This window comes from Rhamphochromis sp. 'chilingali' (genome assembly GCF_963969265.1).
Source record: "Rhamphochromis sp. 'chilingali' genome assembly, chromosome: 5".
Lineage (NCBI taxonomy): Eukaryota > Metazoa > Chordata > Actinopteri > Cichliformes > Cichlidae > Rhamphochromis > Rhamphochromis sp. 'chilingali'.
This window is the reverse complement of record NC_137932.1, coordinates 20754282-20767672: the sequence shown is the minus strand read 5'-3', so window position 1 is coordinate 20767672 and position 13391 is coordinate 20754282. Positions and strand designations below refer to the sequence as shown.

The 13391-nt window shown below is 39.2% G+C and overlaps 2 protein-coding genes across 3 annotated transcripts in view; both read right to left on the bottom strand.

Annotated features, from left to right (window-relative positions):
• Positions 1 to 13391, bottom strand: part of ncoa1 (nuclear receptor coactivator 1) — a 106581-nt gene that overhangs the window by 62819 nt on the left and 30371 nt on the right. For both annotated transcript variants that reach the window (XM_080883080.1, XM_080883079.1), the window contains one exon: positions 503 to 725. The gene's annotated coding sequence lies outside the window, so the exon portion shown is untranslated. The remainder of the gene's footprint in view (positions 1 to 502; positions 726 to 13391) is intronic.
• Positions 8447 to 11122, bottom strand: LOC308396914 (E3 SUMO-protein ligase ZBED1-like). The gene is made up of 2 exons (XM_080882546.1): positions 10576 to 11122; positions 8447 to 10024 (listed from the first exon to the last, which is right to left on the bottom strand). The coding sequence occupies exons 1-2, from the start codon at positions 11042 to 11044 to the stop codon at positions 8994 to 8996; spliced, it is 1500 nt and encodes a 499-aa protein (XP_080738672.1). The 5' UTR covers positions 11045 to 11122; the 3' UTR covers positions 8447 to 8993.

Genomic DNA, 13391 nt, shown 5'->3' with positions numbered 1-13391 from the left:
ATCACCATCAATTTTGATAAGCTGCCATTTTCAAGGAAAAACACCTTTTCAGCGTGATAGGCTGGTTCACCCTCCTAAACTTGCTTATATGTTACTTTAATATTTTAACTAGTTTGGGCTACTGGTGATATTCAATCACAAAAGCAGTTAAGAGAATAATAGATAATAAGAACTAGATTACAAAACAAGCATAAAATAAATTTAAAATAAATCCACGTTCAATACGTAGCCGCTGTGTCTTGCTTTACTTGACCTCAGGTTTGCCACTGCCATCCTACAAACACAACCTTCACCCTTCGTTAGAAGCTCAGTCCAGAAATTAAAATAATCACTAAAAAAGTATTCTAGTCAATAAAGAAAATTACTCTTTCAGTATTCAGTGGGAAATCAATGTTATATAACAGTTTGCTGCAGAACACACAAGTTGTGCGAGGGATCACTCTGGCTTGCAATGAGACATACTGCAGCACTCAAGTCAACGAGTACAGAGCACCGTGCTTACTTGATCTAGGGCTCCAGTTGGTGAGTCATGTGGTGGCTGTGGTGGCCTTGTCAGGGACTGAGCAAAGCTGAGGGAAGGAGGGGAGCCTGGGCGTGAGATCAATGGTGGGCCAACAGCTTAGAGTCAAGAGGATGGAATGGTGATGGCGGTGGGGTTATGGCTCCACAGCCGCTCTGTCAAAAAGCACCATCCCAGGTGCAGGGAGAAGCCCGTTGGCCTCCAACTGTCAAGAAAACACAGAAAAAATGGACAATCACAATATGTTCATTTGCAATGTAGAAATTAACCTTTCACAAGTTATGCTGTAATATTGACAGTTCTATTTGCCATTTGTTAATAACAGGTCATTATTTTTGAATATTTAAAATACCAAGCAGCATTAAACACAAAAAAAGTGAAAGAACGTGTTAATTGCTAACAGAGGGAATAAGTCTGTGTGACATGGTGAGACTAGATGCTATTACAGGGGGAACATGCAAAAGCAATGACAAATGTAGAGGTGAAAAAAAAAAACAGGTCCAGGGTGAACTCCACCAGGTACAGCTGGCAACCTTACTACAACTATGGGCTGTTACTTGAGAGTGATTTGTAGTGGTTGATATTTAAAGAATAGTAAAATAGTGACAATGTTTAAGCTTAATCATATGTGATCTGAACATAACACCAATACCACTGATGAAGTGAAAATGATTTGATGATATATTTTTTCTTTTTTTTTGTCATATAAGTAAATATAAGTTGAGTTGTAGCTTACAAGCTGCACCAAACACTAATTTTCAGACTGTTTGTTCCACTCTTATGGCACATTTATGCACACGAAGTCACTGCAATGAGGTGAACTGACACAAATTTGCACCAGGCATTGTAACTGGAGGCAAATCTGCATTTACACAAGTCGTAGACAGAGACAGAAAAGAAGGGAGGGCCTTGGAGAAAAGTGGCAAATCGTATATCTCATGATATTCTGGGGGAAAAAAGCCAATAAGAAGAAAGATAGCTTAAGGGCCGATCAGCTAAAACAGATTGGTTTACACAGAAGAAAAATTAAGGGGCAGTGCCAAGACCTTGTGTAAGATAAATAAGGATTATTTTGAACTGTAAATCATGCAAAGCTACTCTACAAGAGTTTAAGAGGTTCATGTTGAAGGAAACTTTAGCATTTCCATGTAAAAGTGATAACAACCCCGAAGAAAAGACTACATTAAATGAGATTTCCCCTCACTACTACCAAAAGACTGCATCTTATAAAAGAGCAATAAAATTGTTGGGCGAATTCAAAATAGAAGCTTCTATGGAAGACATCTGGAGAATTAAAAGCAACCCACACCAGCTGCAGGGCTTCATTCATTAAATATATTCGAAATATTTAGGTTATTTCACTGTATAACCTAAGAGAAGCACAGAAATCTACTTTAATAATAACTTAGAGCACACACACAGAAGATAAATCTAAACAGAATTACTTGCCCCTGACATTTGTGTTTCTTGCCTTGACATCCGCTTCATAGCTGCTCACAGCTGGCTGTTAACAACCCAGCAGGTAGGGACAGACTGATCACAGTAAAATCTGCGCACCATTGTGTCGACTTCGGTGGCTTTACATCTTGTAATCATAACAACTCGTCAACAAACAAACTGAGAACACAAATAACACTCAGACCGTTAAAATTCCCTACATTTAAATCCTTTAAAGTAATTCAGTAACTCAGAACTAAAAATCTAAAAACATGCTTAAAATATAATGGAAGAAAAGGTTTGAGGTGGATTATTCTGGTCTATATTGAGATTATTTAACATCAGCTCATTTTGGAAACGTGATGCATTAAAGGAATACTTAAAAGAAAATGGGACTTTCCTAAATTAAAAAAAAAAAGGAAAATAAAACATGAAACATATGGTATGTGTTTGACTTCATTTCCTTTATAGCACTTTCCACCCTCCCCAAAAGCCCAAACTCACTCCACAAGTTTAGTTTAGCTCAAAATAAGATGACAGAAAGAGAACCTCTGGTCAACAGGACCAGCAAAACCAAGGAGTCTGTTTGGAAACATGTTGGGTTCAAGGAATCCAAAAGTTCCATAAATGCAACACTCGAATCATCATGTCAAAACAACTGTTAGTCCAGTACTGACCAAAAAAAGAGAGGAAAGAAGAAGAAGCAATTATGATTCTTGCTATAATTGAGGTCAGACTGAGGCAAGTACAAAAGCATGTAGACCATCAGAAGTTCAATGTCGCCAGTATCACCATCTATAGACAACATTCGGTCACTATCAAGTACTTGTATATTTATTATCACATGCACCAGGTCTGAGACACTGCTATAGCTGTATTTCAGTGGAACAATGATCTATATTATTTTTCTGTCCTTTTCTCTGATTTCTTGTTAGTTTTACTGACAACCAACTTTGTAATTAAATGAATGATTTATTGACTGTATTGACTTTGAGTCAATGTACAGGAATCTGAGTAGAATGCCTCCCCAGTTTGGCTTTTTGGGTGTTGTGCTCTACAGAGATGACGCCCCTCCCAGACTCAGGGTCTCATGCTAGAAGGATTACATCTCTTGGCTGGCTTAGGAACATCTTCCTGTCCCAGGCCAGCAGATTTGCAAACAGACATATGTATCTATAAAGTAGGCTCAAATTAACCAGTCTGATGACCCGGGGCCAACACTGGTCCACCAAAACATTTGATTGGAAAAGTACAATTTATATTTTTGATTCCAAATTACTCCATAGGTTAAGGTCCCTTGCAGATTGACTTGTCTTTAATACACATCTAATGGCACTATGCAGAAACACTGAGATCTATTGTTGGATTTGCACTTATTATAAGACATTATAAGATGTTATTAAATGGCTTTACTAGTCAGGCACACTTTAAAACTCCTGATTTAAGCTTAATACACTGGTTTAAAGGGAAGAGGTGTGGTAGATTTATATCACAAGGCAAAACAACAGCATCACAGCAAAGAGTTTTATCTTGATGATCATGCTTTTATAATTGCTGGAAGTTGCCCGATAATAAATTTTTTATTGTTTCCTGTTTAGTCGAGGAGGGCACCTTAGTGCAAGAATTGCATTTCAGAGTTTTCTCTTCAAATACTGAACAATAAAACGTGGAAAGTTACAAACACTCGTGTTTGGAAGAGTCTCAAGTTTTGTCAGTATTGGCTGGATTTGAACGACTATCTGGATCTGATTCACTGGGTGGTTCTGCTCCTCAGCAGACCCCACTCTTCTGTTTCCATCTGTTCAGCTGACACATGGTTATCCTGTGCAACAGCAGATCAGTGTCTCAGTCTGGAGAACGAGCTGCTCGGGCATTATGAGTGATTTTCCTGACTATGGGGATCAAACGCAGTATCAAGCTGAATCAATCTGCAGCCAGAGTCTGTGCGGCAACACAGCTCTGCGTAAAAAGGCAGCAGTGTGCTGATTTTAGACGTTAGAAACAGTTTCCTTGTTGTATGTGCTACACAACACGCATTTTATGTAAAGATCAGATAACACATGATTGTTGCCAGGCCCAAACACACCAGCTGATTGACTAGTCCTCTTAATCTGGCTCCTTGCAGTGCTGCAAGAAATTTTCGAACAAGCAAGTCGAAGTCAAGTCAAAAGCCTTCTAAATGCTTTGCATGAGACCTCTCCTGTCTCAGGCTTTTCAGTGTCTATTTAGAGTTTGATCAGATAGCATTTTACAGGTGTGAATTACAGCTCGTCACTGGAACAGCAAAATAGAAGGCGAGTTAACAGGTACATACCCATATTCAAGGGAGAACAATGAAGAGAGAAAACAGAGCTTCAACGTCAACTTTATTTGATCCTCACTTCATCTGGGTTACTTAACCCTCCTCTCGTGTTAGGGTCGGCACCGACCCATTTTAAATTTCAAATGCATAAAAAAATCACATACATTTGTTTATTGTATCAAGGCTTTTTGACTTTGTCAGGAACCTCTATTTCTACAAAATAAAATAAAAAAAATTATTTTCACTAAATTATAAAATGCCCTAGTTGAAATTATGACCTTTGTGTTGTTAGGGTCGGTTTCGACCCAGGTATAATATTATGAGTATAAAGCAATAATTAAAGCCAAAACTGAAATCATAAGTGCACTGTCAGCTAAAACACTTACAGCAAGCGCCTCTCCTAATCATATGAGCTTTAGGGGATTCTTATTTTGCATGTTTTTTGCAGTATACCTGCACAAAAACAAAACAAAATAAACACGGGCATGTGAGGTGAATTCACTATTTGAGTGGCCATTTGACTTCCAGAGTGCACATTTACAATTTGCAGCATACAAAAAATGAGAAGAAGATTCACAGTGAGCTAAGTTCTGGATCATATTTTTGGTGAAAATGAAGGAGAGGACACAGAGCAGCATAGCGATTCAGATGGGCAGGTTTCTACAGAGGAAGGCAATGTGGACTATCATCCAGAAGACACAGACACATCTGATCAGAGGTGGAGGTCGCTGGTGCTGAAGCTACTCCTGCTGAAAGATTCAAGTCCAAAAATGGTAAGATCTTTTGGAGCTCAGTACCTCATGATGTACATGGCAGGGCAGCTGCTGCAAATGTCATCAAAATGACCCCTGGAATCACAAGGTTTGCTCTGACCAAAGTCAGTGACATCAAGAGATGTTTTGAGATATTTATGCCATTGTCACTAGAAAGAATCATCATTACTATGATAAACCTTGAAGGGAAAAAAGTCAATGGCGACATGATGAGGAATACCTGGATGCTTTCATTGTTCTTGCTGGAGTGTACAGATGCTGCAATGAGGCCACTGATCGTCTATGGGATGCATCGACAGGCAGAAACATTTTCTGGGCAACGATGTCACTTCACACATTTGATATCATTTTGATTCAAGAGTCCTCAGATTTGACAACAGAGAGACCAGACCGAGGTCTGACAAACTTGCTCCCATCAGGGATGTCTGGGAGAGATGGGTGCAGCTTCTTCCACTGATGTTCATCCCAGGGCCAGTGACAGTGGATGAATGTCTTGTCCACTTTTTGAGGAAAATGCCCCTTCCGGCAATATATACCCAGTAAGCAAGGGAAAAACGGCAGAAAAATCTGGGAAGCCTGTGATGCAAAAACCAACTATGCCTGGAATGTACAGATTTTCACAGTCAAAGCTGCGAGTGGCACCCCTGAGAAGAAACAATGAAAATGTGTGGTCCTCCATATGACCACTGGACTGCAGGATCACAATATCAGCTGTGATATTTTATTTTATTTTATTTTTTACCAGATATGACCTTGGACAAGAACTTCACAAAGGAAACTGAGGTGAAGCTGTATCATTGGGAAGTGATAAAAAGCCCACAATTACCCACGGCTATAACCAAAACAAAGGAGGAGAGGACTTTTTCTTTTTTTCAGTTTATATTAAAGGTCTACTGCTGAAAAAAAACAAACTTTTTTTGTCTTTTCTTGATGTAAATGTCTATGGGTCGAAATTGACCCGTAACACCATCGATGTCATTTTAGTTATTAATCTTAAAATGAAAAAAATCAATAAAACAGATTTATTTAAGAGATGTGTCCTATACCCCTCAGTAATACTCAGGTAACACAGAAACCTTTTATTTATTAATATGATTCTCTTGAGGTTAATTTTACAATTTTTTTTTAATTGAAATCGAGGGGTATAGTGACAAAAAAAGACCCAGAGGCCCACACCAAAAGTATTAAAACCAACATTTTCATGGATAAGGAAGCCTAACAAGGTAACCAAGAGATGAGAAACAAATTGGATGATAACTTATTGTTTTTAGTATATTTTATAGCTGATTTAATTCACGGGTCAAAACCGACCCGCTAACATAAGAGATGATAACAGAAAGCTAACACGAGAGGAAGGTTACTTAACAAAAAAGATAAATAAAATTTGCATACACAAGGTTTTTCCAGGCTTATAATGGGTCTTTGGGGGGGGGGGGGGACTACCCTCATCAGCAAGGCTGGTCCGTGTACATTGAATGTAATGAGTCTGCATTACCTTATCTGATGAAGAACATTTCCTGGTACTTCTAACCATCTTACAAAGAAAAGCATTGTTCGTATATCAGTATATAAACGTAACTGGCTGCTTCCTCGCTTAGATAATAACAGGCAGAAGAAAAAAGAAAAAAGTGAGTAAAGTTAATGTTAACAGTGTCAATAATCCTCATCCTCAGGCAAGAATCACTGATGTTATTAAGGCGATACTGGGTCTCAGCATGCAGAGGTGTTCAACTATGAACTCAGGGCAGTTATTTTCTTATTGTAATTCTCTGCTATAAAGTTTTAATCTGTGTAGTTCATTTCTTGTTTATCTTGTTAAAAATAGCTTTTAACTTCTGTTAAATTCCTCAAGATTTTCCTTAATTTGCACTTTTCTGATTGGCTGCAGATGTTGCTAAATTGGCATTTATAAAACTCTTGTATATTTTACACAGAAAGACTGCACTGAATGAGGAGCCTTAAAACATGAATGAAAATCTCCTTATCCAATGAACATTGATTTTCAAATATGGATTTTAATGGCTAGCATGCCAAAGACTAAAAAGAAAGTGCCAGCTTATAGGAGGATTTTAACAAAAACTTATCAATACCGTTATGAATATGCATCTGGAAACAAGAGCTGTCTAGCGTCATAGCGGATGTCTGCCCTTCACCTTCACACTGACTTCAAGTGTAGACATAATAAAGGGACCTTCAAAAGCACATTTTAACTTGCTCAAGAAGCCAAAACCTTGTCCCATCTAGTGCAGGTAACCAACAAATCAAACTCTTTTCCTACAATAAAGTATTATGACAAACTACTTTATCAAAACACATGAAGGCTATATTTCACACAGTCCTTGATTTCTTTAAGTCTGGTGAACCAGCAGCCTTGGCTTTGGTGGACCAGTAGGCTTGTTTTGGAACAGTGTGCCAGCCTTTCTGCCTCATCTACCAACGCTTCTAAATAACTACAATGACTACGTGATGGTCAGATAGTCATCAGATGCCAAAAGGTCAGCCTGCTTATACCAGAGGGTCGAGGAGGAGTTCAAATTTGGAGCATTTTATGAATTAAATGAGAATCATTACATAACAGAATAATTGTGATGTCTGATCTTGCATTCCATTTAGAGCTGGGCGATAGAACGATAACGATATGTATCGCGATATAACTTTTACTCGATAGAGAAATTAAGCTATCGCGATAGACCTCGCCGCTCTTGTCCTCTTAAAAAAAAAAAAAAAAAAAAAAAAAAAAAAGGTCAGCCGATCCAAATTCAGTAGCGCAGAGCCGAACCAATCACAGCCGCAGCGTCACGTCGCGTGACTTGTTACGTACAGCACAAGTGCCAAGCCGCACCTGTGTTTGTTTGGGAAGCAGCCAGCGGGTAATGGAGCCAGCGCGTAATGGAGGAAATGAGTGTGCCGACTAGAAAAATCAACCGAGCGTGACCGAAGAGAAAACAGATGATGGTTCCAATGCCGGAGAGATTGTCGAACGGAAGAGCCAAAGAAGTTCCGTAGTGTGAAGGTATTTCGGCTATTTCAAGTCTGACAAAAAACAGAGTAGCGTGCACTGTAAATTGTGCCGAAAGCAAGTCTGGAAATACAATAAACTGGTGCATGCGTCACACTGTGCGCCACGTTATTGTTTCGGTGAAATGAATTTCTACAATACTGTTACTGTTAATTCTACTCTCTGCAGTGTTTAAATGCTTACATATACACACAGTTACTGTCCCTCCACACATACGACTCGGTTCTGCTTCTATGCCCCAGCTTTGTTTACTTTTTCCCACCGAGGCTTCTAGACTTCTGATTGGCCAACATTTCGGCACGGTTAGGAATCTAGCGCCACCTGCTGCTTTGGCATGTTCATAGCAGCGTTTTCCTTCATTTCTTCCTTTATGTGTGGACGGTAGAGCTGGGCGATATGGACCAAAATTCATATCTCGATATTTTTTAGCTGGATGGCGATATAAGATATATATCTCGATATTTTTTTAATCCCATAAAGTAAGAACAAAAAGAGAGTTCTTGGTCAAAGGTACTTGTCCCAGATGTCACACATGTAACTTTTATTAAGATACAACTGTAGATGTACACGAAAAAATTGTCAAAAATAAATTGTCAGCATTTATTAAATAATAATGCTCCATTTTTTTTCTTTTCATACATAACAAAAAGCTAAAAATTGTAAACTAAATGTAAAATGTAAACTAAAAAGATGCAGATCTAAAATAACAAAGGCATCTTGCTCTTTAAAAAGTGCTTACACTGAATTAAAGTTTTCTAAAGTGTTTCTTTGTGTGTATTGCTGAACAATCATCTGGTACTTTGTGCAAAAAACCAAACATGTAAACAGATTGAATGAAATTAACAAAATTACATTCTTTGGTCAGTGGGTCTTTGTGCAAATCTCCAATGACAATAACAATATAGAAAGAACACAAACAAGCAAGGCCAACAACTGTACAGCTTACAGATTTTGTGCCAGGAAAACTAATCTGTCAACATTATCAGGCTTCAACGATGCCCTGTGGCAGGTTACAATGTTTCCACTGCAACTAAAAATCCTTTCAGAAGGGGAGCTGGTAGCTGGCGCACAAAGATATTTCTTGGCCAGGAGGCTCAGTGCTGGAAAGGCAACTTCATGTTCCTTCCACCATTTGAGAGGGTCAGCATCACTCTCTACACAAACTGACAACAGGTAGCTAGAAAATTCATTTTCGATTGCTTCCCTTTTTGTGAAACCAGTGTTGGTGGCTGTGCTGTGCTGGAAGAAGCTTGCCAGTGATCTCTTTTTTTTAGCTGTGTGTCCTACTGCTGCTTCTTCTTGGTCTGCAGACTCAGGCACGGCTGGATCAGTCAGCTCAGACAAACACGTACCCTGATAGCTGAGCAGAGACTCTGCCTCCAAGATGAGTTTATGTTTTAGTGCATTAATCTTCTCACTAGGGATGTATTTCGCCCTGAACCGTGGATCCACAAAAGAAGCCATGTCCAACAGGTCACTGGTGGATGGATCTGCATATTTATTGTTGAGGTAATCCACAATGCGGGTCTTGATGGATTTACACAGCTCACTATCCTCCTCTCCAGGTGCCAGGAGACTAGTGTTAAACAGGTGTAGCACAGGTCTGACATAGGACAGGGTCACATACTTCTCTCCTGAAAGTGCATCAGTGAAGTCCTGACAGGGTTTGAGAGCTTTCTGAACTGCTTCCAGGACCTCTATGTCCTGCCAAGTAGGGACTAGAGGTCTGGTTTTCATGTCGACAGAGAGGACTTTAGAAAGTGCTCTTTCCTGCTCCAGAACTCTCTCTATCATGAGAAGCCTTGATCCCCAGCGAGTTGTTGCCTCTGTGAGTAGCTGGTGACTTGGAAGACCCAGCTGTATTTGCACTTCAGCCAGCTCTCTTCTCTTCCTCCGGCTGTAGGAGAAGCTGCTGATGACTTTCTTACACAGAGAAATAGCCCGGGTAATGCGGGCATCATCCATAGCATGTCCTGTGACACACAAAATACAAACTTTTAAAATCACTTTAATTGTTATGTTAAGATGCAAATCACTCAAAGGCAAATTAACATCCATCTCAGTTGTATAGAATGTGATGCATAAGACTTAACAATATTTGCAAAATGTGTCGTGTATTGTATAACCTAGAAATGGTTCTAGTTAAACTATCTTGGTAAAATCACCAGATCACCAAATGATTAGAACATGGTTTTTTTTCGTTTTTTTTACACCTTTTAATCTCACTATGTATTTAAAAATGTATCCCTGTCTTGTCTCAGCTGTGGTCCTCATTTAGTGTCACAACTCAATCTAATACAAAGACAAATACACCCCAATACGTTTATTGGATTTAATAGGGATAGTTTATTTATTTGTTCAACTAACTTTCGATTTCTAAGTGATAGATGTATATGCTGGCTATGACTTATAAAAATATTTGTCTTGTGGTCCATAGGCATGTTTAGCTCTACAAGAGACTCTATACACTTTTCATTTATTAGCGTTTTTTTTTCCAAATCAAAAAATTCAGTATTGCACTTACCAATGGCCAGATGAAGCCTGTGACCAAAACACTGGATCCTCGACCACTTGTTCAGTTGAACCGCCTTGACAATATTAGCCCCGTTGTCAGTTGTTATAGCAACCAGTCCCGTCGGGTTGAGCTTCCAGGTTTTGAGCACATCCTGCAGGGCTTCAGCTATATGCTCTCCGGTGTGGTCTTGAGGAAAGTAGCTGGTCTGGAGACAGGCAGTTTTCAGTTCCCAGTCTTCCATGAAATGTATAGTCACACTCATATATGGCTCGCATGTCCTGCTGGACCACATGTCGGTTGTCAGTGCGAAGTGAGACACTTTGGTGAGCTGGGCAGCGAGACTCTGTCTAACATCAGTATACATTTTTGGCAGTGCTTCTCTGGTGAAGTATTTCCGGCTAGGTAACTGGTATCTTCGGTCAAGAGTTTTTAGCAGCTGTATAAAGCCCTCTTGTTCCACAGTTGAGATGGGGACCATGTCTTTAGCAATATGATAGGCCACTGCTTTAGTAATTTCCCCCCACTTCTCACTTTTTGTATCATATGGCACAGCACGAGTATATGAGTGTTGTAAGGTGGTCTGTTTCACGGCAGGAACCTCGGAAGACTTTGCAGTCTGGGCTACAGCACGCAATTTCACACACTCTTCATACTGCACTTTATGGCGCAGTTGTAAATGGTGGTAAAGATTAGTGGTGCTCGAACCTTTCGTTGCGACGCTTTTTCGACATTCTCTACAGAATACATTATTCTGCTGCTCATCTGACACTTTGAACCCGAACCATCTCCAAATAATTGAGCCATTGGTTTTCTTTTTTCCGACGAGCTCCTCTTCGCTAGCTCCTGTGTCCATCTTGTTGCCAACTGGAGGTTTAGCGATGGGGGAGGGGGTTTGTGTTCAGTGAGGGTGAGAGGCGGGGCAAACAAACCCAGACGAGAGAGAGGCAAAATAGCGGCTCCACAAGTGTAATTATAACGCAACATAGACTATATCGATATAAACGATATTGTCACAGCTTATGTCTTGTATAAAAATATATCGATATTTTTTAAAAAATCGATATATCGCCCAGCACTAGTGGACGGGATTATTTTTCAAAACGAAAACGGAAAATCTCCGTTTTCAAAAATACCCGTGTACGTGTGGACGTAGCCTCAGTCTCTGACTGGAAGCGCTAATTCGTCATTCGGCTTTTGTCAGACTAAAGTAACTGTTAAAACTGTTTGAAAAGCTCAGCTATACAACAAGGAGAGATTGAGAATTTCCTTTTAGTTCTCAGTTTATTTGATATTGACAAAAGTTAGTCAGTTTTGTCTGTTCTTCTGTAAAACAAACTAAGATTTATTTTTAGAATTAATATTTTGTTTCTAAGTGGAATTGACAATTTAGTCTGTTTCGTTTGTTCTATTTTGAAACTTAAACGCTTTAGCGGCTGCCTTTTGTGTAGTTTGCAATATTTGCCTTTATTTATCTGAAAAAGTCTCATGTTCCTTAAGTACATCTACCCTGTTGAACTTATTATGGGAAATAAATATTTAAAAACAAGCTGCTGATTATTTCACATTTTACTTGTGAGCAACGGCACATTTAAATCTTACAAATATAGTTATTTGGCTTATATCATGATAGATATCGTTATCGCCTGAAATGAAAAAAACATATCGTGATATGAAAAAATCTCATATCGCCCAGCTCTAATTCCATTGTGTAACAATGAAATCATGCCAGCAATCGCACCCATAAGAAAACCAGGCTGACTAATTGGTGATTGTTGATTTCTGGCTTAGAAATACTGCTGATGTTACAGAGGGAAAAAAAACTGACTACAAGCAAGAACAATTAAGGTGCTTTTTATCTTGAAGTGAAGATCCTACAACATCTGAGAGAAGCCGAGAGCAAATACTTGGCAATAGTTGGAAGGAAGAACTCACTTTTAATAGGAAGAGACCTCCAGTAGAGCCAGGCTCAGCGAGGCAAAGCCATCTTCCATGACTGGTTGGTGAGAAGAGAGAGAAGGGGCAAAAAAGTACCCAGAAACACCAAACACAGAAAGCCCCACAGCAGTTTAAACAATCAGCAGCATTACTGAGGGACAGCTCAGGCTCACCTGATCCAGTCCTAATTGTAACTTATACAAAAGAGAAGTTTAAAATAAGAGTAATAGAGGGGATGGTGTCTTTCTCCTGAATCAGAACACGAACCAAATTCTACAAAAGGGAGGTCTGATAACTGAAAACTCTTCCTCCAATTCTACTTACAGAAGAAGCACAAGGAAGCCTGCACTCTGAGGGTGGGTCTTGATATGATGAGGCATGTAGAAATCAAGGTATTAGACCCCTTTAGCACAGAAACTGTACCTTCTTTATTACAAAAGCATTACTAAGGTAACCCACTATTATTTTCAAATAATGATACGTTCAGAATCTAAAGGTGACAAGGCTTTTTCCATTGCTGCTCCAAGACCCTGGAACAGTCTTCCTTCATTTATAAAGATCACCTCCTCTTCAATCAAACCTGAAGACCTAGCAATTTTCACAGGTTTTGGATCACTTTGAAACAGGGTCTATTCTGTCGTAGTTATTTAGTTTTGGTTGTTTTTATCTTGTTGGATAATGTATGCATGTGTATATGTATACATGTATTATGTCCATGTGCATGTGTGTGTATAGGCATTTGTATATAAGTGTATTAGGGCTGCCACGATTTGTCGACTAGTCACGATTACGTCGACTATCAAAATCGTTGACGACTGATTTAATAGTCGACGCGTCGTTTGAAGCTTTGTAAGATCACAAAAGACGCAGGAATAAGTGGCAGGATTTAA